General features: G+C 48.5%; 1 protein-coding gene and 4 non-coding genes across 6 annotated transcripts; all 5 read right to left on the minus strand.

Annotated features, from left to right (window-relative positions):
• Positions 1-2,857: 2,857 nt before the first annotated feature.
• On the minus strand, positions 2,858-21,198 carry LOC144737692 (uncharacterized). Of its 2 annotated transcripts, none has more exons than XM_078620520.1 (11): positions 21,030-21,198; positions 14,316-14,420; positions 13,869-13,941; positions 13,054-13,122; positions 11,871-11,947; positions 11,432-11,504; positions 10,640-10,708; positions 9,400-9,487; positions 6,887-9,039; positions 5,961-6,030; positions 2,858-3,614 (listed from the first exon to the last, which is right to left on the minus strand). In XM_078620520.1, the coding sequence occupies exons 2-5, from the start codon at positions 14,376-14,378 to the stop codon at positions 11,874-11,876; spliced, it is 279 nt and encodes a 92-aa protein (XP_078476646.1). In that variant the 5' UTR covers positions 14,379-14,420; positions 21,030-21,198; the 3' UTR covers positions 2,858-3,614; positions 5,961-6,030; positions 6,887-9,039; positions 9,400-9,487; positions 10,640-10,708; positions 11,432-11,504; positions 11,871-11,873. The 2 variants fall into 2 exon arrangements, with proteins under 2 accessions (XP_078476646.1, XP_078476645.1); XM_078620519.1 differs by having other exon boundaries at positions 13,869-13,937; positions 21,030-21,154.
• On the minus strand, positions 6,737-6,813 carry LOC144737708 (small nucleolar RNA SNORD83). Its single transcript, XR_013589056.1, has one exon. It is a non-coding gene; the product is annotated as a small nucleolar RNA SNORD83 (small nucleolar RNA).
• LOC144737709 (small nucleolar RNA SNORD83) lies at positions 9,224-9,300 on the minus strand. Its single transcript, XR_013589057.1, has one exon. It is a non-coding gene; the product is annotated as a small nucleolar RNA SNORD83 (small nucleolar RNA).
• Positions 11,698-11,774, minus strand: LOC144737710 (small nucleolar RNA SNORD83). Its single transcript, XR_013589058.1, has one exon. It is a non-coding gene; the product is annotated as a small nucleolar RNA SNORD83 (small nucleolar RNA).
• Positions 14,135-14,211, minus strand: LOC144737711 (small nucleolar RNA SNORD83). The gene has a single exon (XR_013589059.1). It is a non-coding gene; the product is annotated as a small nucleolar RNA SNORD83 (small nucleolar RNA).
• Positions 21,199-24,930: the final 3,732 nt, after the last annotated feature.

The raw sequence follows: 24,930 nt of genomic DNA on the forward strand, positions 1-24,930 counted from the left end.
ATAAATCAATGCATAGATTTCTGTTTATATGATTTTGGTTATGGTTGTACTTTATGAATCCCTAATCTCTGCCATAACATACAATGCAAAAAGAAATGGTAAAAAGTTAAAACAGAGCAATGTAATACAATACACTATAGGACATTATTGTAAAAAAATTAAATAACAGGACCCTGCGGGGTGGCCTGGTAGGAATAATACTAATACCGGTACAGGGATATCGACCGGGTATAGAGGAGTTAAAAAGAAAATGATTTGTGCATGGGGGGTGAGCGATGACGTCCACACCCCCCTCCCCACTGACTCGCGCGCCCACAGAGCAAGGATTGCAACAGGCGATGTCATTGGCTGCGCCGGATGTGACGGCCATCTTGTTTAGTTCATTTAGTTCACGGATCGCAGGGGAAGCGGGCGGCCATCTTGTCGGACAGACGGACGGCCTCGCGAAGCCTGTCGCAGTAGGCCTCGCGAAGCCTCCTGCACTAGGCCTCGCAAAGCCTCCTGCAGTAGGCCTCGCGAAGCCTTCTCTGCAGTAGGCCTCGCGAAGCTTTCTCTGCAGTAGGCCTCGCGATGCCTTCTCTGCAGTAGGCCTCGCGAAGCCTGCCGCACTAGGCCTCGCGAAGCCTGCTGCACTAGGCCTCGCGAAGCGTTCTCTGCAGTAGACCTAGCGAAGCCTTCTGCACTAGGCCTCGCGAAGCCTTCTCTGCAGTAGGCCTCGCGAAGCCTTCCCTGCAGTAGGCCTCGCGAAGCCTTCTCTGCAGTAGGCCTCGCGATGCCTTTTCTGCAGTAGGCCTCGCAAAGCCTGCCGCACTAGGCCTCGCGAAGCCTGCCGCACTAGGCCTCGCGCCGTGCTTTTCGTGCACAAATATGGCGATTAAATGTATCTCGTCTCTGTGTTAATAAATGTATCTTGTCTCTGTGTTAAAAAAACGTGCTGCGTTTCAGTAAAGTAAATTTGAAGCGAAGTTTAAAGTGAGGCGCCGGAAGCGACGTCCATCTTGTTTAGTTCACAGATCGCAGGGGGAGCGGGCGGCCATCTTGTCGGACAGACGGACGGACGGACACATTAATCTATTGGTGGTCTGGTCCACTTCGTTCCTACCAGTAAAAAGTCCCTCCCATGTGTTAGTAATTTTTCAAATATATTAGGCAGGAAATTTTTTTTAAAATTTTGATTTTTTTCTGGGTTGGGACCCCCAGACACCCTGGAAAATTTGGTCCCCCCCAATGTTGACGTCATGGCTGCGGCCTTGTGTCTCAGACTGTGTTTGTGAACATAAGGCAGGTCTGAAACACGGCAGAACGAACACTTTGTCCATGGCTGATCATTGTTTTAATGCGGTTGGCTCACACGAAATGATTTCTCTCAGACGAAGGTACTTTGCAAGCCCACTGGCTATCAACAAAGATTCGTTCATGAAGCCATCCATATATACAAACATAGACATAATTTCAACTGAGATTACAGGTACAAACTCAGCAATAAGTGGAAGGACGTTATCAACCAGTTTAAATCATAACTGCTGTAATGTTTCCATTTTTAACACTCTCCGATGCTCAGTTTTTTAACCCCTCACACAACCTTCACTCATTCCGCCTGCAACCGCTGGGGAGAGAGCTCAGGTGAGGAGCCCCGCTCTATCCACTGCTGGCCTAGACTACCTCTAGTACACCATGCCTATTGCATGCGCTATCCACTGCTGGCCTAAGCTCCATCTCTATAGCTTTTGCTCTATCATGGCCGAGACTCCTTCTCCATAGGATGCTCTATCCACTGGTGACCTACTCGTGCCCCGCCCACTCCGTTCTGACAAGTAGGCTATGCCCACTTTTAAACCTTTATAAACAGTTGCATTTAGAGGCTTACCCCCCTTTTTTCTCTGCCTGACGACCGCTTTTTATTTTATATTAATTTGAACCTATCTACGTGACTTTAACGAAAGACCCAAAGAATGTGAGTAGTGACGTTTTGCTGGTAATTACAACCATCTATATTACGCAACCGTTCTTACAAATGTAACTGGTATTGGCCAGTTACTTTGGCTAGTGGCAGCCAATTATTTTTGCCGGTTAACATTTCCTGATCCACCGTGATACTATACAACAGGCATCAGGGTCTGGATCGAATCCACGACTTCCTGTATGCCCAGTGGGAAAGTTTACATCTCCCTGGCCACCATTGGCAACCTTTTTGTGCGAAGCTCCACCTTCACGGCGCTGGAAAACGGGCAGTGACACGGTGACGAAGTGCAACCTGCAGTGAGTTTCTTTTCAACCTCCGATCAAATGCCGCCGTTTCAGCTCACCCCAGTGGGAGGGAGGGGAGGGATGGGGAGGGATGAGAGGTTCAGGGCCATGTCTCAAAGGGTTGAGAACTGGAACGCGGGCATCTTAACGTGATCGGCATGTTGTCGCGGGAACACGTTGACGTTCACATTAGGCTCATGGATGCCAGTGGGGAGGGGTAGTGCAAGTTAGCACACGGCGCTACAAACCCGGCAACCCGAGTTCGATTACAGCTCACGGCCAAGACCAGTGACAGCTATCTAAATCGGTCCTGGGCCTCCACTAGGTCGACTCGGCCTCAAATAAATACCTGGTGCGGCGTGTAAACATCACCACTAGGAAGACAAAGGCGGAAGGGCGTGGTGCTGGCCACCCACCCTCTCGTGTGCCATGCCGTCCTTCGTAGGTGCTCGCTCACAACACTTGCTCCCAACAGCCTGTCAAGGCTATACGGGGTAACGTTGCCGTTGGTGTGTGCACACGTGCCCCCATGTGCCTGCGTGTGTATCCGTTTGTGTGCAATTGTGGCGACTGACAAGCAAGCCATCATCAGGACTCAAGGCAAGTGAAAAAAAATTCTGTTATTTTATTTCGTTTTATTTACTAGTGTTTTTCTTCAATATTACATGCAAATGTACAGTATTTCTTACGTGTTTAACAATGCTTCCCTTATGAACTGGAACATATTTCATAACACTGCTCGTATGGGTGCATTGAAATAGTGCATCATGATTGTTCCGACTAACAGTTTGACTTACGAACGGGTCTCAGGAGCTCGAGTACTCTCGATTATCTGCACGCAGTTTATCCGATTTGCGGATTAACTGCGCACCTGAGATTGACAAATTAATAACTCGCGGATTTTCCCTTGAGCCCAAATTATTCATCTAAGTAATACATTATTCCTGGAAATGTTTTACAAGTCGCATGCTTAAACCAAACAAATATAGTTGCTTTGGTTAATCCGAAATCCACATGGTCTCCCCTCTACAGTAGAGTCGTTGCAATATCTTTACAACAGAGGGTGGAGTTTGATTGATGTTGATTGGTGTGGCCCTGCTGTCATTCACTTAGTGGGCCGAGTTTTCTGCTGGGCGGGAGCAGGAAAGTTATCACTGAGCATGTGCATCGATCAGTTGATAATTTAGTTTTTTGCATGGAGATCCGCGGAAAATGCATATTTCTTATTATCTGTGATCTTGAATCATCCGCGGCTGTCCTCCCCGTCATTAGCACGTAAATCGAGAGTCTGTTGTAGTTCAGGAAGGTCCACTTGCGGCCGTTGTTCTCTTGACATACGCGGTGGTGCACTGCTCACTGCTGAGAACCTGGAAGAGGATTGCATCGTGCGAGGTGGGACGGAGCAGGCCAAGAGATAATGCACAGCAGTGGAATCCTCACACACACAAACATGCACATTCATACACATCACACTCGCGCGCAAAAAGACAAAGATCCCCCGTGTAGCCTGTAACAGATTGTTGGGGCAAGTGCTGCTAACGAGCACCTATGAAGGCCGGCACGGCAGGGCACACGAGGGGGTGGGTGGCCAGCACCACACGTCAGGTCGCCTTGGTCTCCCCAGTGCTATACTCTTTGGTTTTTTCGGTAAAGTCACGTAGGTAAAACAATCAATAAAATAAATGAAAAACAACAGTGCTGTTCATGACATGTCCGTCAGGAAGGCTCTTCCTGCCAATATTAGGAACCTGCTGGGAGCTATGCACTTTTAAAACACTTTCCTGCGGAGGGAGCTGGTAGGAACGTTGGGTTGCTCGGTCAATGGCCAGGGTCAACGGCGGCGTGGTGTATTCCGCAAATATGGCCGACTGTGAGGGCGGGCACAAGCCGGTGTGAGTAGGTTAAACGTTGAGTTTTATAAGGGCACCACGGGGTGACCAGCCCCTCCTCACTCAGCCCCTCCCCTGCACAACGGACACAATAATCCCGTGGGCTGGTGTAACCAGGAGGTTCCTACCAGTATTATAGATTGATGAACTAATTTCTTTAGAACTGCTTGTTGGGTTTAGTTTATCCTTTCCCCACACCTCCAATTAGCACGGTTGGCTACGCACGGTGCAAAAGAAGTCCAACATACATTGCAAATTACTCGACACTACACAACTACACAGTACATTATATACTACACTATACACTACTACACACTAATATACTAGGCACTATACTATGTACTACACTGATATATACTACACGACTAGACTACATTTATAACTAATTTATTTAGGACTGCTTGTTGTTGCGTTTAGTTGTCCTTCCCTCGCCACCTCCGATCAGCATAGTCGGTTACCAACCTGTACCACTGACATGCTAATTTTCTGACATTAGCATCACTAACCCAGCTTCTTTCTACCTTCCATCTATTACCTGGGCCCAACTCCCCCCCCCTCCCTCCATGCCTCCCCCCTTTCTTCCTTCTCTAGCTCCGCCCACTTAGCCTTGGGGTTGAGCCCACCAAAACCCTTTATAAGCTCTTGTTGTTAGCAGATCTTTATCCTAAATCGGCAGTTGTCCTGCTGTATTGGTTCCGCCTGAAGACGGTCGCTTGTGTTGCGTTCGTCTGATGACGATCGACCTCTCTCGCCTGAAGACGGTCGCTTGTGTTGCGATCGAAACGTCGTGATTTATTTTATCTCTACCAACGTGACTTTACCAAAAAAACTAAAGAGTATGGTTACCAACGGTTTGAAAGAAGTTCAACATATGTACAGGCAGTCCCCTGGGTTACGAAAGGGTTAGGGTTCCCGAGAAATATCCGCAACCCGATTTATCCGTATGTTGGAAACTGAACAATTTTCCCCAAAAATCAAGATAAAATCCACATATGCCTCCCCTACTGTTTTCTCTCTACTGTATCGCTGTACATACTCTGCACTTCTTTTTATTATGTAATTTGATTGAATATCTACCCTGACACTACGCATACTTAAACTAATGGATCATATACTCTATTGTGTCCATTTGTTTATGCATACCATGAAGCATAGAAAACAATTATGTAATGCTACAAAAGGAAAAGCGACGATGTGGCAGATAGAGCCTACTCACGATAACAATGTAACAGAATGACTCAGAGGTGCTAGACAGGATACCACCGCCTTGGGGAATATGCGGCACCGCCTTACACCTCGTCGCTCCGCTGCAGTCACCCGTAACCTTGCCGCGCTGCACTATTTGTGCTTCCCTAACTAATGCAAGCATTTACGCATTTCACAGGAGCATTTCCGTTAAGTCGGATTTCCGTAACTCGGGTCTTTCGTAACCCGGGCACTGCCTGTACATACAACACACCGCATTAGGTCCTCTCATTTAAGACAGAGTCCACCGAGGGGAGGGCCCAAGACCAATTCAAATATTCACCAGTTATTGGTCGTGAGGTGGGGGATAATACTCAGGATGCCGGGTTGGTGGAAGAGTGCAGTAACCAATACACATTCTCACACCATGCGCGCGCTCACACCGTCTATCTCGTCTCTCAAGAGTCGCACTGCGTCGCTGGGCTCAGTGGGTCGACTTGTCGTCAGGAAGACTCAGAGACTCTAGCCTGACCTCTTGGCTCATCACAGCCCAGCGACGACCAGCGCAGTCACTTATAGACACAGATATTCACAGTCAGATACTCACACACTCACCCCTGTACACATAAACACACCAACCTGTGGGTCTGTGTACTCCATCACTCCTCAGCAGGACGTTGCCATGAGTCTTAACGCCACATTCACCGGCCTGTATATACACGCAGAGACACGCAGAGACACACTTAAAGACAAAGATCCCCTTCATAGCCTTAACAGACTGTTGGGGTAAGTGCTGTTAGTGAGCAGTGCTTATGTAGGCCGGCAGGGCACACGAACGGGTGGGTGGCCAGCACCACGCCCGACCACCTTCGTCTCCCGAGCGATGATGTTGACACATCGCAAGGGGTACTCATTAGAGGCCGTGTCGACCTAAAAGAGGCCACGGACTGGTTCAAATAATCGTCATTCGTGTTAGCCGTGAGCAGGAATAATCTCCCATTGCAGGAATTTGTAGCAACGCACGCTAACTGATACACTCTCACTCCCACACACTTAAGTCACTTAAGCCACACCACTCGACACAGATGAAGTGGACCGTGCAGCAAACCCACCGTAGTCTGCGCTCCCTTCAACGGAGGAAGAACGCAAAACTACAAACCCTATCCTGAAGTCCCCTTGTTGGTTGCGACTTCTACATTGCCATTCAAAAACCAGAACACACACTGCCTTGTTCCAGACTAAAACAGAGCTCCCCCCCCGCCACCAACCCAGCTGTGAAGTCTGCAGAGGCTGTCAGGGTGAGGGCTGTCTTTGAGGAGTGCCTATGAAGGCCGGCACTGTGGCACATGAAGGGGGGTGGGTGGCCAGCACCACGACCCGGCCACTTTCAACTCCCTGCCTTTGCAAGGATGAGGAGCCATCAGACAGGGGTGATAGATGTTGGGTCGACATTCGCTCAGCGATCCGCAACTCATCTCTCTCATCATGTGGCTCTTGTTGTTGCTACAGCAGCTGCCACAGAAGCGATGACCGCCGGAGCGTATGGCGATCAAACGTCATTTTACCTGTTAGGGTGGACTGGGAAGGCGAATGAATGCGTCCCACGACCTCCTCCTTCTCGTCCTGCGAGCTAATGGGGACCCCCTGTAGACACAGAGAGAAATACGTGTGGAGCTTGCATTTAAGAGTCACGACTGCAGAAGCAAATGACTGGCAGATGCACCACCTGTGCTCCTCCCCACTGTGCCAACACATTCACACTCATAAACACAAAGATCCCCCTCCCCGTATAGCCTTGAGCACACTGTTGGGAGCAAGTGCTGTTACCGAGCACCTGTGAAGGCCAGCACTGTGGCACACAAAGCAGGGTGGGTGGCCAGCGCCACGCCCAACTCCCTTAGTCTCCCCTAGTGGCGATGTTTACGCATCACAACAGGTACCCATTCGAGGCCAAGCCTACCGAGAGGCCCCCAGATAATCATCAGCATTGTCGACGGTGAGCAGGTATCCAACTCGGGCTGCCGGTTTCGTGGCGCAGTGAGTGCACTTTACCACTGCGCCACCGCTTCCCACATACAAACACACAGACATATACCACCGCTTACCACATACAAACACACAGACATATATATACACATCTGTAGTGGCATGGTTAGCCACGATCGCCACTACTCATAGCCGGCAGTACTAGCTCAGGCCAGTAGAGAGCAGAAGGGAGGCCGGACCTGCGCAAGAGTAATGATGGACAGTTGGCGCTAGGCAATCCCTGGGGGGAGCATCGGTACCAACGGTTCGGACCCCAGGCCCCCGGGAGGGGGCTGGGGCATGAAGTCATTCTCCAGGCCCGTGGAGAAGGTTCTGGAAGGGAGGCGTGGCCAGGGGTGGTGTGAGCCAGGACTCTCTATATAAGCCAGGTCCCTGAACGGCTCAGCTCAGTATCGTCCGGCTGAAGACCAACCTGGAGCCCTGAAGAGAAAAGAGCCTTGTGGGCAAAGGTAAACCCGTGGCTCGGGTGAAGCTTGAGCTGTACCAGTGAAGCTCCGAGCTTATAACCAGTGAAGATCCAAGAGAAGATTCAAGCCTCCGTCAGAATAGGTGTAGTGTAATCAGTAAGAGCCTGGAGGGACTACTTCCAATAAGGTATCGGGTGAAGGGGCCATTACACCCCTGTGTTGTAGCCTGTTAATGTTATAATGAACGTGTTGCCTCAGAGTAAGCTTCCTCCAGTTTATTATCCACTACACATCGATGCTACGTATAGCCTTGAGAGGGTAACTGCTCTAAGCACTTGCTCTGGTAACTGGGTTCGTAACGCGGTTGCGTTTGCCAATGCACTACCGCTCCCTGCCACACAGACAGACACACATACACAAATACCAAAGGCATACCACCACATTTGCTCCGAGTCTCACTGCGTCACTGGGCTCAGTGGGTCGACTTGTCGTCAGGGAGACTCAGAGACTCTAGCCTGACCTCTTGGCTCATCACAGCCCAGCGACGACCAACGCAGTCACTTACAGATGTAGAGCCGTTGTAGCCGTTGTAGACGGCCTGATTTAGACTTGCCGCGGGTGGCAAACAAACACAATGGGCGTGGCTACGTCGGTACGCGGAGCAGGTGCTCGCAGCGACGTCCTCGCCGTACGCTGGGATCCCCCACAGCCCCTCCCCTCGGGGGGAGATGGCTATTTAAGGCGGTGAGCTGAAGGGCTCTGGGTCTAGTGTTAAGCTGTAACCAGTGAAGAAAGAAGACCAGCTAGACCGGCCCTGGAACTCCCTGGGATCGCTGTCCTTTTAAGGACCGACCAGGCAAGCCAGCGGCGTGGCCCCCAGAGCCCAGAACCGACGCTCTTCTAAGAGCGGGGTCTGGGTATTCGGGGTGCCGTAACCTAGGTGTAAGCTAGCTGTGAGCTAGGCTGTTGTGTTCCGTAGCTAGACGGGTGAAGGGGCCGATACCCCTTCAGTTACTGTAAGCTTCCGAGTTACGTGCTGGTGTTAATAAATAAGCGTGTGCCTCCAACTATGTGTCAAGTCTCCCTGGAACCATACTACACAGACACAGATACTCACAGACACAGATACTCACAGACACAGATATTCACAGTCAGATACTCACACGCTCACCCCTGTACACATACACACACCAACCTGTGGATCTGTGAACTCCATCACTCCTCAGTAGGACGTTGCCATGAGTCTTAACGCCACATTCACCGGCCTGTTTATACACGCAGAGGCACGCAGAGACACACTTACAGAGATCCCCTTCATAGCCTTAACAGACTGTTGGGGTAAGTGCTGTTAGTGAGCAGTGCCTTTGAAGGCCGGCAGGGCACACGAACGGGTGGGTGGCCAGCACCACGCCCGGCCGCTTTCAAGTCCCTGCCTTTACAAGGTTGAGGAGCCATCAGACAGGGGTGATAGATGTTGGGTCGACATTCGCTCAGCGATCCGCAACTCATCTCTCTCATCATGTGGCTCCTGCTGCTGGTACAGCAGCTGATATAGAAGTGATGACTGCGGGAGCAATTAAACAACGTAACCAGATTCAGCGTAGGTGGAGTGAACATCGTTTTACCTGTTAAGGTGGGCGACTGGGCAAGTGAATCGTCAAATGAATGCATCCCTCCACCTCCTCCTCCCCGTCCTGCAAGCTAATGGGGACCCTGTAGGCGCAGAGAGACACGCAGAGCTCGTGTTTAAGAGTTACGACGACAGAAGCAAATGCTTAGCAGATTAATCACCTTGTGCTCCTCCCCACTATGCCAACACATTCACACGTAAAATAAAAGATCACCCCCGTATAGCCTTGAGCACACTGTTGGGAGCAAGTGCTGTTAGCGAGCTGCACCTATGAAGGCTGACACAGCACACAGAAGAGTGGGTAGCCAGCACCACGCCAAACCACCTCCGTCTCCCGAGCCATGATGTCTACGCATCGCAATAGGTACTAATTCGATGCCAAGTCGACCTAGAGGAGGTCCCGCACTGGTTCAGATAATCGTCACTGGTGTTGGTCGTGAGAAGGAATCCAACTTGGGCTGCCGGGTTCGTAGCACAGCGAGTTAACTTTATCACTGCGCCACCGCTCCACACATAAACACACACACACACACAGACGTCAACAGACACACACACAGACCCACACACACATACACAAAATACACTGATGCCAAGTATAGCCTGGAGAGAATCTTGGTGGAAGTGCTCTTATTAGCAAGCACCTATGAGTGCATTGTGTAGCCAGCACCATATCTGGTTTGCCACTGTCACTCCAGTGATCTTTACAGACCACACCAGGTACCTATTTTAAGCGGAGTCGACCTAGGGGAGGCTCAGGACTAATCCATATGTTTGTCACTGACGTTAGTTATAATGAGTGGGAATTGATCTCTGGTCGCTGGGTTCATAGTGCGGTGCACGCCAACCGTTGCCCACACAGAGACACACGGCACACACCGCAGACATGCAACTGCACTCGCTCTCCGAGTCTCACTGTGTCACTGGGCTCAGTGGGTCGACTTATCGTCAAGGAGATTCAGAGACTCTAGCCTGACCTCTTGGCTCATCACAGCCCAGTGACGACCAGCACCATCACTCACAGTCACAGATACTCACAGAAACACAACAGTCGCCATTCGCCACTAAGTGGCGGTGACGTCACCACGGTGCTTGTGCCAGGCTATGTGCACTCTAAGGTCACGTGAAGTGTCAGGAGGTCATGGGTCAGACCTAGGTGCCATAAGTTTACTGAGATGAGTGGCAGATGCACCACCTATGCCCCCTACTGTGCCAACGCATATACTGCACACACAAACCTGTGGGTCTGCGTACTCCGTGAAGACTTCTCAGGAGGATGTTGCCATGAGTCTTGGCGCCACTTTCACCTGCTTGTTTACACACGCAGAGACACGCAGAGACACACTTAATGACAGAGATTACCCGTATACCTTTAACAAACTGTTGGGGGAAGTGCTGTTAGCGAGCAGCGCCGTTGAAGGCCGGCACGGCACACAAGGGGGTGGGTGGCCAACATCACACCCGGCCTTTGTCTCTACGGTGGCGATGTTTACACACTGCATCAGGTACTCATTTGAGGCTGAGTCGACCTAGGGGAGGCTCAGGACCAGTTCAGATGATCGTCACCGGTGTTGGCCATGATTGGGAATCGAACTCTGATCGCCGGGTTTGTAGCGCAGTGCGCTAACCGCTACTACAATACCACTCCCTACACTACCGTTCCCTACACATCGACGCACACACACACAGATGCAGCCGGCATACCACCACTCGCTCTCTCCGAGTCTCACTGCGTCGCTGGGCTCAGTGGGTCAATTTGTCGTCAGGGAAACTCGGAGACTCTAGCCTGACCTCTTGGCTCATCACAGCCCAGCGACGACCAGCACCATCACTCACAGAAAACAACAACAGCCGCCATTCGCCACTAGGTGGCGATGACGTCACCAAGGCGCTTGTGCCAGGCTATGTGCACTCTAAGGTCACGTGAAGTGTCAGGAGGACAGACCCAGGTGCCATAGGTTGACTGAGATGACGCAGATGCACCACCTATGCCCCCTACTGTGCCAACCCACATACTAACACACACAAACCTGCGGGTCTGCGTACTCAGTGATGACTTCTCAGGAGGATGTTGCCACGAGTCTTGACGGCACTTTCACCTACCTGTTTATACACGCAGAGACACAATTAATGACAGATCAACCGTATATCCCATGTCTAGCCTTAACAGACTGTTGGGGGCAAGTGTTGTTAGCAAGCGACGCCTATGAAGGCCGGCACTGTGGCACATGAAAGGGGGTTTGTGGTCAGCACGACACCCGACCGCCTTTGTCTCCCCGTCGTTGGGGGGTTGAGGAGCCATCAGACAGGGGTGATAGATGTTGGGTCGACATTCGCTCAGCGATCCGCAACTCATCTCTCTCATCATGTGGCTCCTGCTGCGACAGCAGCTGATATAGAAGTGATAACCGCCGGAGCGATCAACTTATGTCGCCAGAGCCAGCGTAGTTCGATCGAACGTCGTTGTACCTGTTAGGGTGGGGAGGTGAATGGGCAAGTGAATGAAGCGTCCCACCACCTCCTCGTCCTGCGAGCTAATGGGGACCCTGCAGACACAGAGAGAAAGACGCGTAGAGCTTTTGTTTAAGAGTCACAGCTGCAGAAGCAAATGACTGGCAGATGCACCACCTGTGCTCCTCCCCACTGTGCCAATAAATTCACACTCAAAAGAGAAAGATCCCTCTATGTATTGCCTGGACTAGACTGTTGGGAGAGTTCTGTTACCGAGCATCTGTGAAGGGCGCCACTGGAGCACTCAAGGGGGTGGGTGGCCAGCACCACGCCAAACCACCTACGTCTCCCGAGCGATGATGTCTACGCATCGCAATAGGTACTAATTTGAGGTCAAGTTGACCTACAGGAGGCCCCGCACTGGTTCAGATAATCGTCACTGGTTTAGGTCGTGAGCAGAAATCCAACTTGGGCTGCCGGGTTCGTAGCACAGCGAGTGACCTTTATCACTGCGCCACCGCTCCACACATACACACACACATACACAGACGTCAACATACACACACAAACACACAGACCCACACACACATATACAAAATACACTGATGCCACGTATAGGCTAAGAGAATCTTGGTGGAAGTGCTCTTAGCAAGCACCTATGAGTGCATTGTGTAGCCAGCACCATACCTGGTTTGCCACTGTCTCTCCAGTGATCTTTACAGACCACACCAGGTACCCATTTTAGGCCGAGTCGATCTAGGGGAGGCTCTGGACTAATCCATGTTTGTCACTGATGTTGGTTATAATTAGTGGGAATCGATCTCTGGTCGCTGGGTTCGTAGTGCGGTGCGCGCTAACCGTTGCCCACACACAGACACAAACAGCTACCACAGCCATACCACCACACTCGCTCTCCGAGTCTCACTGTGACACTGGGCTCAGTGGGTCGACTTATCGTCAGGGAGACTCAGAGACTCTAGCCTGACCTCTTGGCTCATCACAGCCCAGTGACAACCATCACCATCACTCACAAGACACTTACAGAAATAGAATCTCACAGACACAGAAAACAACAGCCGCCATTTGCCACTAAGTAGCGGTAACATCACAACGGCAGTTGTGCCCTAAGTTTACTGAGATGAGTGGCAGATGCACCACCTATGCCCCCTACTGTGCCAACGCATATACTGCACACACAAACCTGTGGGTCTGCGTACTCCGTGAAGACTTCTCAGGATGATGTTGCCATGAGTCTTGGCGCCACTTTCACCTGCTTGTTGACACACGCAGAGACACGCAGAAACACACTTAATGACAGATCACCCGTATATCTTTAACAGACTGTTGGGGGAAGTGCTGTTAGCGAGCAGTGCCGTTGAAGGCCGGCACGGCACACAAGGGGGTGGGTGGCCAACATCATACCCGGCCGCCTTTGTCTCTACAGTGGCGATGTTTACACACTGCATCAGGTACTCATTTGAGGCTGAGTCGACCTAGGGGAGGCTCAGGACCAGTTCAGATGATCGTCACCGGTGTTGGCCGTGATTGGGAATCGAACTCTGATCGCCGGGTTTGTAGCGCAGTGCACTAACCGCTATTACAATACCACTCCCTACACTACCGCTCCCTACACATCGACGCACACACACACACAGAGATGCAGCAGGCATACCACCACTCGCTCTCTCAGTCTCACTGCGTCGCTGGGCTCAGTGGGTCAATTTGTCGTCAGGGAGACTCAGAGACTCTAGCCTGACCTCTTGGCTCATCACAGCCCAGCGACACCAAGCACCATCACTCACAGACAGATACTCAATGACACTCACAGAAAACAACAGCCGCCATTCGTCACTAAGTGGCGGTGACGTCACCAAGGCGCTTGTGCCAAGCTATGTGCACTCTAAGGCCACGTGAAGTGTCGGGAGGATAGACCCAAGTGCCATAGGTTGACTGAGATGACGCAGATGCACCACCTATGCCCCCTACTGTGCCAACCCATATACTGCACACACAAACCTGCGGGTCTGCATACTCGGTGATGACTTCTCAGGAGGATGTTGCCACGAGTCTTGAGGTCACTTTCACCTGCCTGTTTATACACGCAGAGACACAATTAATGACAGATCACCCGTATATCCCATGTCTAGCCTTAACAGCCTATTGGGGGCAAGTGTTGTTAGCAAGCGACGCCTATGAAGGCCGGCACTGTGGCACATGAAAGGGGGTGTGTGGTCAGCACGACACCCGACCGCCTTTGTCTCCCCGTCGTTGGGGGGTTGAGGAGCCATCAGACAGGGGTGATAGATGTTGGGTCGACATTCGCTCAGCGATCCGCAACTCATCTCTCTCATCATGTGGCTCCTGCTGCTACAACATATACTGCAGCTTCTGTAACTTTTATAGTTATGACGACTACAGCTATCATCGTAACCACTATCTCTAGTCACTCTAACCACATCTTACCCGCCACGGAAACACCACCGTAGGCTTCCTCTGCCATGCCTCCCCGCTTCCATCTCCGTTCATCTTCTCCCATCGCCATCGGCGAATCCATCAGTGCGGCGTTTTCTGCAAAAGGCAACACTTATTGGAGGGTGGGCGGGGAGAGGGTTTTTTATGGTCACGTCAAGATGGTCGTGGCACCTGGGAGAGGCCTTCATCCAGCAGTCGACAGAGCAAGTTGGCCACTTTCTCCCTTTAGGGCAACTCCCCAATAACAACGCAACCTCGGTGGCTAGGAGACGTTAACTACCTCGCCTGGTATGCGGGAGGCTGTGGGTTCCATCCCGACGCTGACCTCTGCTGTATATTTGGAGTTTGTATGTCTCTCTCCTAGTGGTCGCGTGGATTTGTCTCCGGGTCCTTCGTTTATTTCCTCCACATTTTGAAACGTGCATTTAGATTATTTGGCTGCTATATATTTCCACATGATAAGACACAAACAACGCATGTTCATCCTAAATGTGGAGGACTAAAACTGGAGGACCGGGACAAAAATCCACGCGACCACTGGGAGAGACATGCAAGCTCAAAATATACAGCAGGGATCAGGATCGAACTCACGATCCTCCTGTATACTGGGCGAGGCAGTTAACATATCCTAGCCACCGTGACACCCACATGATGAGCACCACGGTCTCAATGCTGATTTGAGCAGGAAAATCACTTCCCGAGTTGATTTTTTTCTAAACCGGGTGACAACCCCAAGAGACAAGGATGAGTCTCATTTGTCAGTCAACTGGGTCACCAAAACAATAAAACCCAAACCAAATCAAGTGCACCAAACACTGAAAGCAAACATAAATTGGGAGCCAAAGCAGCATCACGTAAGAAATTGAGAATATCGTATTAATCCCTGTCACCCCATGAGGTTTACCCATATGCTTGTACATGGGAAATTGAGTTATCAGCATCCATACAGCGTACGGCCGTTCAAATACGGGCCAACATTATTTTTTTGTCTATTTGTTTGTGTTTCTCTCTTGTGATGGGACTTTGTAGGATGAACGTTGATATTTATAAGGGCACAGCGTGACCAATGAGGCCTGAATTGGTCTGTATAAAGGCAGGGCTCTAATAAGGGGTTGACAGGTATGCGTAATGCACGGACATAACATCGAGGACTTTTGATACCATACTATCCGTGTGGTGGCCCCACATGCATTGGCTACTCTGCCCTTGTGATGCTCAGTGCACTGCGGAAACGTTTCAGCATTCGCAACGGTTGCGTATGAAATCAGCACGCCATCGCAAAACAAGGAGGGTGGCAGAGGACACAGCCACCAAGGCAGCCAACGGCACTTCTGATGCTAATATGATAAAAAAAAATTGGTACATGCGATATTCACGCCATTGTACATAGCCAACCATGCTCATCAGAGGTGCAGGGGAAGAACAACAAAATAAACACAAAAAGCTGTTTTAATTAAAATAGTTTTGAATCTAGATTCAGTGGCTTTCTACCCTGTTAATGCCCCAAGGCTATCACCAAAGCTCTGCTGTGTTTAATATGTATTACGCATGTTGACCTAGCAAAGCCTCACCAAGTCTAGACTTTTCAAAGTCTAAGCCACTTCTTTGGGCTATCATTTGTGATGCCCAGGTTGCTTCTGAAAAACAGATGTATAGCTCAGTGGGCCTTACCTGGTAAAATACAAAAAAAACATCTGAATCGAGTCACTTCGCAGGAATTTTTCAGGATAGGGACGTTTTGGTCAATACAAGTTACATCGCGCGGGGTTACGTTGCTATTAGCTATGGGAGGAGATTTGTTGCTCCCGTCGAAAACCCACGCCGGAACAACGGAGAGAGAAAATAAAAACTCCGCTGAAAAAGGCACCCAACGGCAGGCAATCAAACGTAGGCGCTTTCGAAGCTGCGAGGAACCACAAATAATGGTCTCTGCAGTGGTTTCATAGCTGGGGCACGATGTTGCTGTAAGCGTAAACCGACGAGGAATATTTTAATGTAAATCCCGCTCGTTGGTTCGCATTATTTTGCAATAATCGCCAGATTTCCATTTTCGGTGTTGTCTGCGACGAAATTAAAACTCTCGACGATTTTAAAGTCAGTCATGCCAGGGCCAATTGTAATAACGAGAAATGTATTTTATACAAGTTTGTTTGCGCGCAATTGTTTAGGTTTCTTTCGCAACAAGACGTTGGTGCCGATTTCTATTTGCTTGCAGTTTGCTCAAATTTACATTGGGTTAATTTAACATGCAGGCTTTATCCCTCTATTTAAGACCAAAACAGGAGGATTTCTTCACAACTCTGGCTGTTGCCTGATGATACTGTTTCATGTAATTACTGGCGAAACGTTACTCGAATTGTAAATGTTGGGAGTGGATTTACTCTCCAACACAACCGGTTCGCTGTACTCGTAACAAATTGCCATCTTTTGTTTTCGTGACAAACCTTGCTAATTGGCTATCGGGTGGTGGCCGGTTTAACAACATTCATATTTACGAGATCTAACCCAAAAAAACCTTAATTATGGATCCATACTCTTTGGTTCTTTCGGTAAAGTCAAATAAATTAAGTCACGACGTTTCGGGCGCAACACAAGAATCCGTCATCTGGTGGGACAACCACAGCAAGAAACAATTGCTGAAGTGGGCAAAAGGGCTGCTGTAACAAGAGGCTATATAGCCAAGAGAGGGGGGAGGAGCAAGGGGGGGAGAGATAGAGAGGGGGGTTGGGGGAGGGGAGTGCTGAGAAAACGTTTAGAGGACGAGCAGACAAAATGCGGGGGGGGGGGGGAGAGTGGATGGGGCTGGGAGTGGGGAGCTGAAGCAACAGAACAAGTCACCTACGTGACTTTACCGAAAGAACCAGAGTATGGATCCCTGAAGTCACGATAACTTCAAATATGGATCCATTTGGTTGTTCGTATTCCCATTCATATTTTTATTTGGCGATGTGAGTTTTTGTTCCGTTGGTAATTAGTCCACTCTTTTAGGCCAGATGAGAGCAGGTGTCTTTGAAAATGCGAGTTAGAAGTATTCCCTGGTTACTCGCGAGGAGGTATACGCTCCGGAGACGCACGTGAATAACAAGTGTCGCAGATGATATTTGGCCCTACGAGTACCATATAGCGCAGCGTCTGCAGATGCTTCTAAATCTTCAAGAAGTTCTCTCTGCCTAGCATCACTTATTTCTCATCACTTCATCTCTCCACTTTCTTGCATCACTTTATCCCGTCATCACTTTATCTCTCTCGATGCAGTGGTCGTGTAGACTTACATATGCCATTCGCAGACAGCCAGAATCGTGGATAGCTATTTCGTGAATAACGAGGGAATTCTACGTATACCAACACTTTGTCGCACCAAACGTGTGACCTGCCAGTCAACTGTTAAAACGAATGTTCCGATGCTGCTGCGGTAGCAGTGGTGTAAAGGCCTAATCAACAACACTCAACACAATCACTGATAACCCTGTGTGGACGTGCGGCCTCAAACGGAAAGTATAGAGAAAGTATGGAGTAAAGTATGCACTGTATGTCATGGTGACTAGGAGATGTTAACTACATTGCCTGGTATACAGGAGGTTGTGGGTTCGATCCCGACCCTGACGCGTGCTGTATATTTGGAGTCTGCGTGTCTCTCTCCCTGTGGTCACGTGGATTTTTCTCCGGGTCCTCTAGTTTTTCCTCCACATCTTGAATCAAAATCATCCATTGAGAGAGTTTGACTGCTGCTATAAACTTCCACGTGATGATAAGCCAACTTCGTTGAGCTATCATCTTGTGATGGGCAGGTCGCTTCTGAAATTAACTACATAGCTCCGTGAGTCTATGAGTCTATACATTTCTATGGGTCTCTATGCGTTTAGAGGATTTGGCTGCTGCTATAAATGTCCACATGATGATGATGATGAAAAGCCCCAATACGTTGAAATATCTGTGATGGCCAGGTCGCTTCTGACAAAATATCTACTACACAGCTCAGTGTGGCCTTACCTGGTAAAATTAAAAACATAGTTTAGGAAAATAGTTTTAGTTTTACATAACAGGGGACGTTTCGGGAAACGGCCCTTATTCATAGTACATGAATAGGGGCTAACGTAGATAATACGAGTTGTAGACTGAACTTTACAACATGGAGCCTAATGAGAATAAAACAAATGTAAATGTTACGATCAGAAAAAAAAACATTTATTTCTATTTCAAAGCAAAGCCGCAAACGTTTATTTTTTTTTCACCGCTAAGGTGGCACAGTTGTTCTTCACGAATTTGCTATTGTTCTATTGACTTGTTTACCTGCCTCTCCAAAGCTTTGGAATTCACAATGCAATTTTAACTTGCATATTTTCTTTATTTTAAGGTGCGACACGGTGGCTAGATGTTAACTACCTCGCCTCGTATGCAGGAGGTCGTGGGTTCAATCCATACCCTGACGCCTGTTGTAAAGTATCACGGTGGCTAGGAGACGTTAACTACCTCGCCTGGATTACAGGAGGTCGTGGGTTCGATCCCGACCCTGACGCCTGTTGTATAGTATCACGGTGGCTAGGATATGTTAACTACCTCGCCTTGTATGCAGGAGGTCGTGGGTTCGATCCCGACCCTGACGCCTGCTGTATATTTGGAGTTTGCGTGTCTCTCTCTTCCCGTGGTCGCGTGGATTTTTTCTCCAGGCCCCTCCGGCCCCCCCCACACACATTTAGAAACATGAAATTGAGATTACTTTCGTGATTTTGCTGCTATAAACGTCCAAACGATGGGGCCAATTTCTTGAGCGGCTATCATTTCTGGCCAAAGCTTTGCCTGGGTAGTATGTGGATGGTTTAGTTGTATCTGTGTTTGTGTGATGTGTTCACCTTTGTTAGACTTTTCACTACTGTCGTGTTTCTGTGTACTGTCTGGGGAGCGGTGGTGTAGCGGTCAGCTCGCTGCGCTACGAACCTGGCCACCCTGGTTAAATTCCCCGTCACGGCCAACACCACCAGTGACGATTACCTGAAGCGGTCATGGGCCTCCCCTAGGTCGACTCAGCCTCAAACGAGTACCTCGTGCGGTGTAAGCATCGCCACTGGGGAGACAAAGGCGGCCGGGCGTGGTGCTGCTCGCTAACAGCACTTGCCCCTACAGTCTGTCAAGGCTACATGGGGGATCTTTGTCTTGTTGTAAACCCGTGCCCCTCCAAGACATGTGAGAGAAGAGCTTTATAGCTCATCGGATTCCTCCTGCAGCAGTCTACATATTGATTATCGAATATATATCATATATTTAAATGCGCTTGCACGACAACGCATTGTAATATAAGTTAAAGGCACTTTACATAAACCTTTAAATTAATCCACGTTTTAACGATAAAAAATAACTGTCCTGAAGGCACCCTCACAATGCATTAACTTGAGCAAATTGAAAAACCAAGAGGCATTAGTTTTAAGATGTTTAAATATTTAGATTTAAAGCTTTCGTGACTGCAGGGATTCATCTTCTTGGTTCTTTCGGTAAAGTCACGTAGAAGGGAAATAATGAAACATAAAATACAATTATTTTTATTATTTCCCTTTTACGTGACTTTACCGAAAGAACCAAGAAAATGTTTAAATATTATTTAAATATTATATTGCGGGCCGCGGGCCTGGGGAAGGCTTTAGGCCGCAGGCTTCCTCGCGGCTGAACCGCAACTTTAACTTCTGAAGTTAAAAGAAACAAGTAATATAACTTGCGTTACTTTAGAAACATCGGCAGCCGCTCAAGATTATTGTTAATTCGCGGTGAATTTGTTGAAACATTGTTTATCTCGTCTTAACCCGCGCGCGGGGGCCTTGGGTTTTTGTTGAATCCCCACGTGGTCTTAAGGAGATAAAATGTTAAAATTATTGTTAAAAGTTAAAATCGACAATCTTTTTAAATATATATAACACTCAACGGGTCGCATCGTCGTTGTTAAACAAAACCCGGCGAGATTTTATTCGCGGCGAACTTTTTGAAGAAGAAAATTTTAGCGCAGTCGGCTACGCACGGAGCATGCGAAAGGTCAACACCACAACAACAACACCACAACAACAGTAACACCACAACAACAGTAACACCACAACAATAACAACAATAACAGCACGAAACGTCGCGATGTTAGACGCGCAGTGTGAGCAGCGATTACTATTGTTGATGGTGACGATGTATCCATGATGATGATGGTGATGTTGGTTCCCATTTAAGCAGAGGCCGCTGATGATCGATCGATGATGTTGGTTCCCATTGAGGCCGCTGATGATCGATGCAGAGATGTTGGTTAATGCATTCGTGCAGTTGCCGATTAATGCTGTTGATGATGGTAGTGGTGATGGTGGTGATGAGTGATGGCGAAGTGGAAAGTGATGGTATGGGGAGCGGTAGTGTAGCGGTTAGCGCTACGAACCATGCTTTTCTGGGTCTCCCCTAGGTCGACTCAGCCTCAAATGAGTACCTGGTGCGGTGCGTAAACATCGCCACTGGGGAGACAAAGGCGGTCGCGCGTGGTGCTGGCCATCCACCCAACCCCCTCGTGTGCCGTTCCCGCCTTTATAGGTGCTGCTCGCTAACAGCACTTGGCCCCAAAAGTCTATCAAGGCTACACGGGGGATCTTTGTGGTGGTGGTGGTGATGATGGTCGTGGTGGTGGTGATGATGGTCGTGGTGGTTGGTGATGGTCGTGGTGGTGGTGGTGATGATGATGATACTCACACGATGGCTTTACAGAGGACTCTCGCTGCCACGACCACCACGGCCTGCTGCCGAAATGCAAAGGAAGGAGGAGGTGGCAAGGGAGGGGAGAGGGAGGCGAGAGTGGAGGGGAGATAGGGAGGGGAGGGAGTGGGGGTGGGAGGAGGGAGTGGGGGTGGGAGGAGGGAGTGGGGGTGGGAGGAGGGAGTGGGGGTGGGAGGAGGGAGTGGGGGTGGGAGGAGGGAGTGGGGGTGGGAGGAGGGAGTGGGGGTGGGAGGAGGGAGTGGGGGTGGGAGGAGGGAGTGGGGGTGGGAGGAGGGAGTGGGGGTGGGAGGAGGGAGTGGGGGTGGGAGGAGGGAGTGGGGGTGGGAGGAGGGAGTGGGGGTGGGAGGAGGGAGTGGGGGGGAGAAGAGATTGGGAGAGGCAGAGGAGAGTGATAGGGGAGAGTGGTTGTGGATTTTCTCAAAACTATTGAACAATTCATCTTCTTGGTTTTTTCGGTAAAGTCACGTAGAAGGGAAGTAATTATTATTTTATTACTTCCCTTCTACGTGACTTTACCGAAAGAACCAAGACGATGAATCCCTGCAGTCACGAAAGCTTTAAATCGATATTTAACAATTATTATTACACGCTTTTATTTAACTCACTGTTGTTGTGGTTGTCGTTGTTGTCGTATCCTCAAATCTTGTAACTCAATTGTAACCCACTTCCCAATGTGGTATCGACTGCAAACTTGGTATACTTATGTCATACTGATGACAATGCTATATTCTATCATAAAATATATATTTTTAAACATAATTTTTTATATGTTATGTTTCGGCTTGGGTCTAATTGTCCACGCTCAACTGACATTGGCTGTAATTAGCCACTGGTCCCTTACGTTAGGGCAAGCTTCGGGGCCACTTCCTGAAGTCGTGGAGTTCTTCCATTACTATACTAGTACATTTCATAAAAGCGCGTTAAAAAAAAGTGTTTTAAATATTACTTATTTATCTTACCAGGTGTCAGACTCTGTTTTTACAGACGCAGCCTGGCTATCACAAATGATAGCTCAACGAAGTGGCCTTTTATCATACTCTTTGGCTCTTTCACATCTAGATTGGGCTTTTATCGCGTAGAAATTAATAGCAGCCAAATAATGTAAATAATTTAAACGCATGTTTCTGAAATTATGTTTTTTTATTACTGGAGGAATCTGATGAGCTATAAAGCTCTTTTTCACAGATGTCCAGTAGAGGCACAGGTTAAGAACGTTACAATAAACAATACGAGCGCTAGGAGTGCGAAAATGAAGTGTATCAGAAAAAAATTGCATAAGTACATAAATTAAACGCCAAATGCAAGTTTGGGCAAGGCAGTAAAATAAAACAGTCCCAGACGACACCATGGCCACACTCAATAGTCCCTCAATAAAATTGCAGATTAAAAGTTGAACTATCGGTACACGGGTACGGATCAAAGTTACAAATCACATTTGTAAAATGTGGTTGCATCCAACACGATGGGGGACGCCATGTTGCGTAGGGAACGATAAGGCGGCCATGTTGCGTGGGGAATTACAAGGCGGCCATGTTGCAGGGGTGAACAACAAGGGGGCCATGTTTCGTGGGGAACATCGTGGTGGGCCATGTTGAATAGGGTTGTAATCCTGGAAGCGGATTGGCTGGTGCAGTTGGATGGTACTCCTCGACATGTGAAAGATCTGCACGCTCAGGGGCCGTCCATAAATGACGTCACGCGGTTTTGGCCTATTTTTTACCCCCCCTCCCCCCTTCGTCACACGGCCTCACAAAAAGTCAGACACCCTCAAATATGACGTCACAAATCTCTGCCCCCCCCCCCGCCCAAAACCATATTTACATTTTTAAAATAAAACATGCTTAAATAACTTTAAACTATTGTCATTGTAGTGCGTATTTAACGTGGCGAAAACATTTATTAAAAAGGAGGCGTTGGAAAGCTGAAATTTAGCATAAAATTCACTTGGAAATATTCGTCTAACTACAACTGCAGATGTTCAGAATATTATATTAAAATTATCTTATACAGTAATTCAAAAATATTAAAAGTAATTATAACTATAAAAAAATACTTGAAACTTTGTAGTAGAACGAAGCAAAATGGAGAGTACAATTATAATAATCACATATTCATTCCACAGAATTAAAAGCCCTGGTAGAATAATTAAAATCAAAATGTTTAATAATAATCATTCAAAACATTTACGAAATGTATGCTTCTCCATTCTCTCATGGAGAAGCAAAATTCTCCTTCATGGAATAAATAAAAGGTGACCTTAGTAAATTTAATTAATAAAATAGTTAATAATGAAAATTAATCTAAACGTGTTGTTATAACAAATATAGTTTATATTTATTTAAAGTTGCGCATTTTGATGTGATGTCAAATTTCTCAAACCCCCCTCCCCCCCTCGTCATACATCGTCACAAATGTCTGACCCTCCCCCCCCATAGGTGTGTGACGTAATTTATGGACCGTCCCTCATCGGATTTCTCCAGGATAAAACAAGTTTCTGATTGATTCTGAATGAGGTAAACCCTAGCAACAACTCTGGCAGGAGCTACTACCGGTTTCTAAAGTTTTGGTGACGACTCCAACGAGGGTTCACTTCATCAGTGGATGGGATCGCGAGGGATCCAGTGAACTCCCGCGAATCTCATGCTCACAAATGCCAAGTTTTTTCGGTTGAACACCAACAAAACGAAGGCGTAAAGAGAAAGGCGTCTTGGACATGGCTCACGTTCACACTGTGGTTTTCTGTTTGTGGTGGGGGGTAAGGCCAGACCATCTCAATCAGAAAGCTGTCATGTAACGCAAACCGATATGCAGCTTTCTAATTGTTGGTGGATTGTTTCATCGTGGTGGAAATTGCGGTTTGTTCCATTCAGAGACGTATTTGCGAGTCGAGTAATAAGTATGGTGGGGGGCAGGGGGGCCTTGCACCCCCCCCCCCCCCTTGGAGGCCAAAGCTACGAGTTGGGGTCCCCTTAACCACCACGATGATAGACGTTTTCAAAATGTTAAATGCCTGATCTATACCTACGTGACTTTACCGAAAGAACCAAAGAGTATGGATCCCTGCAGTCACGAAAACTTCTAATCTAAATTGCGCAGGCTCGCAATAATAACTCCAAGGCGTCAATGAGAACCGTCCCCGTAGGACTTTCCAATCGGCCATCAAAGGCCGCCTGAATTGCTCCATACCGAGGTTTGGATCTCACCAATCTGCTCGGCACCAAATCCGCGGGGGGAACCTGAGAACACCACGGCCGTGGAGGAATCTGTTGGAGTGATCCCTCCACGTGCAAACAACTACCACTGCTTCGCTGGCCTCGCCAGGGCCAACACTGCTTTGAGGTTTACGAAAAATCTTCACATCCTGATGATCTCAGGTAAGCAAAAAAACTCTTGCATTTGCCTCAATAAAGGCTTTTTTGGTGGTTAGATTGCGTAAAAATGTGTTAACCCACCTCCACCCGACACAGCCAATGAGTAAGGGATTTGTCATGTAAACAAAACGCGCCAATTAGTTACTAGTTTAGCAATAACCGGTTGTTGTGTTGCAGAGTAAACCCACAACATTTACAGCGAGTACTGTGACGTTTGTGACGTTTCGCTGGTGATTACAACCAGCTTCATCAGGCGATAGCCAGAATCGTGGAGAACTTCTGTGTCGGTCATAGAGCAAAGGTGATGTCATCACAGTGAGCACCTCAGATGACTGACCAGAGAGGGATTAATGTAGTCATATAAGTTAAAATAGATCATGTTACTCTGAGAATATGCCGTACCAATTATTGGGTTATTCAGTTCACCAACATGATGTATATACATTAATGAATAATATAAGTATTCTAAGTGTATAGGGTGTAGGGTGGTGGCGGGTTTAATGATA

The sequence above is a fragment of the Lampetra planeri genome, chromosome 72, assembly GCF_965212315.1.
Source record: "Lampetra planeri chromosome 72, kcLamPlan1.2.h2, whole genome shotgun sequence".
Classification (NCBI taxonomy): domain Eukaryota; kingdom Metazoa; phylum Chordata; class Hyperoartia; order Petromyzontiformes; family Petromyzontidae; genus Lampetra; species Lampetra planeri.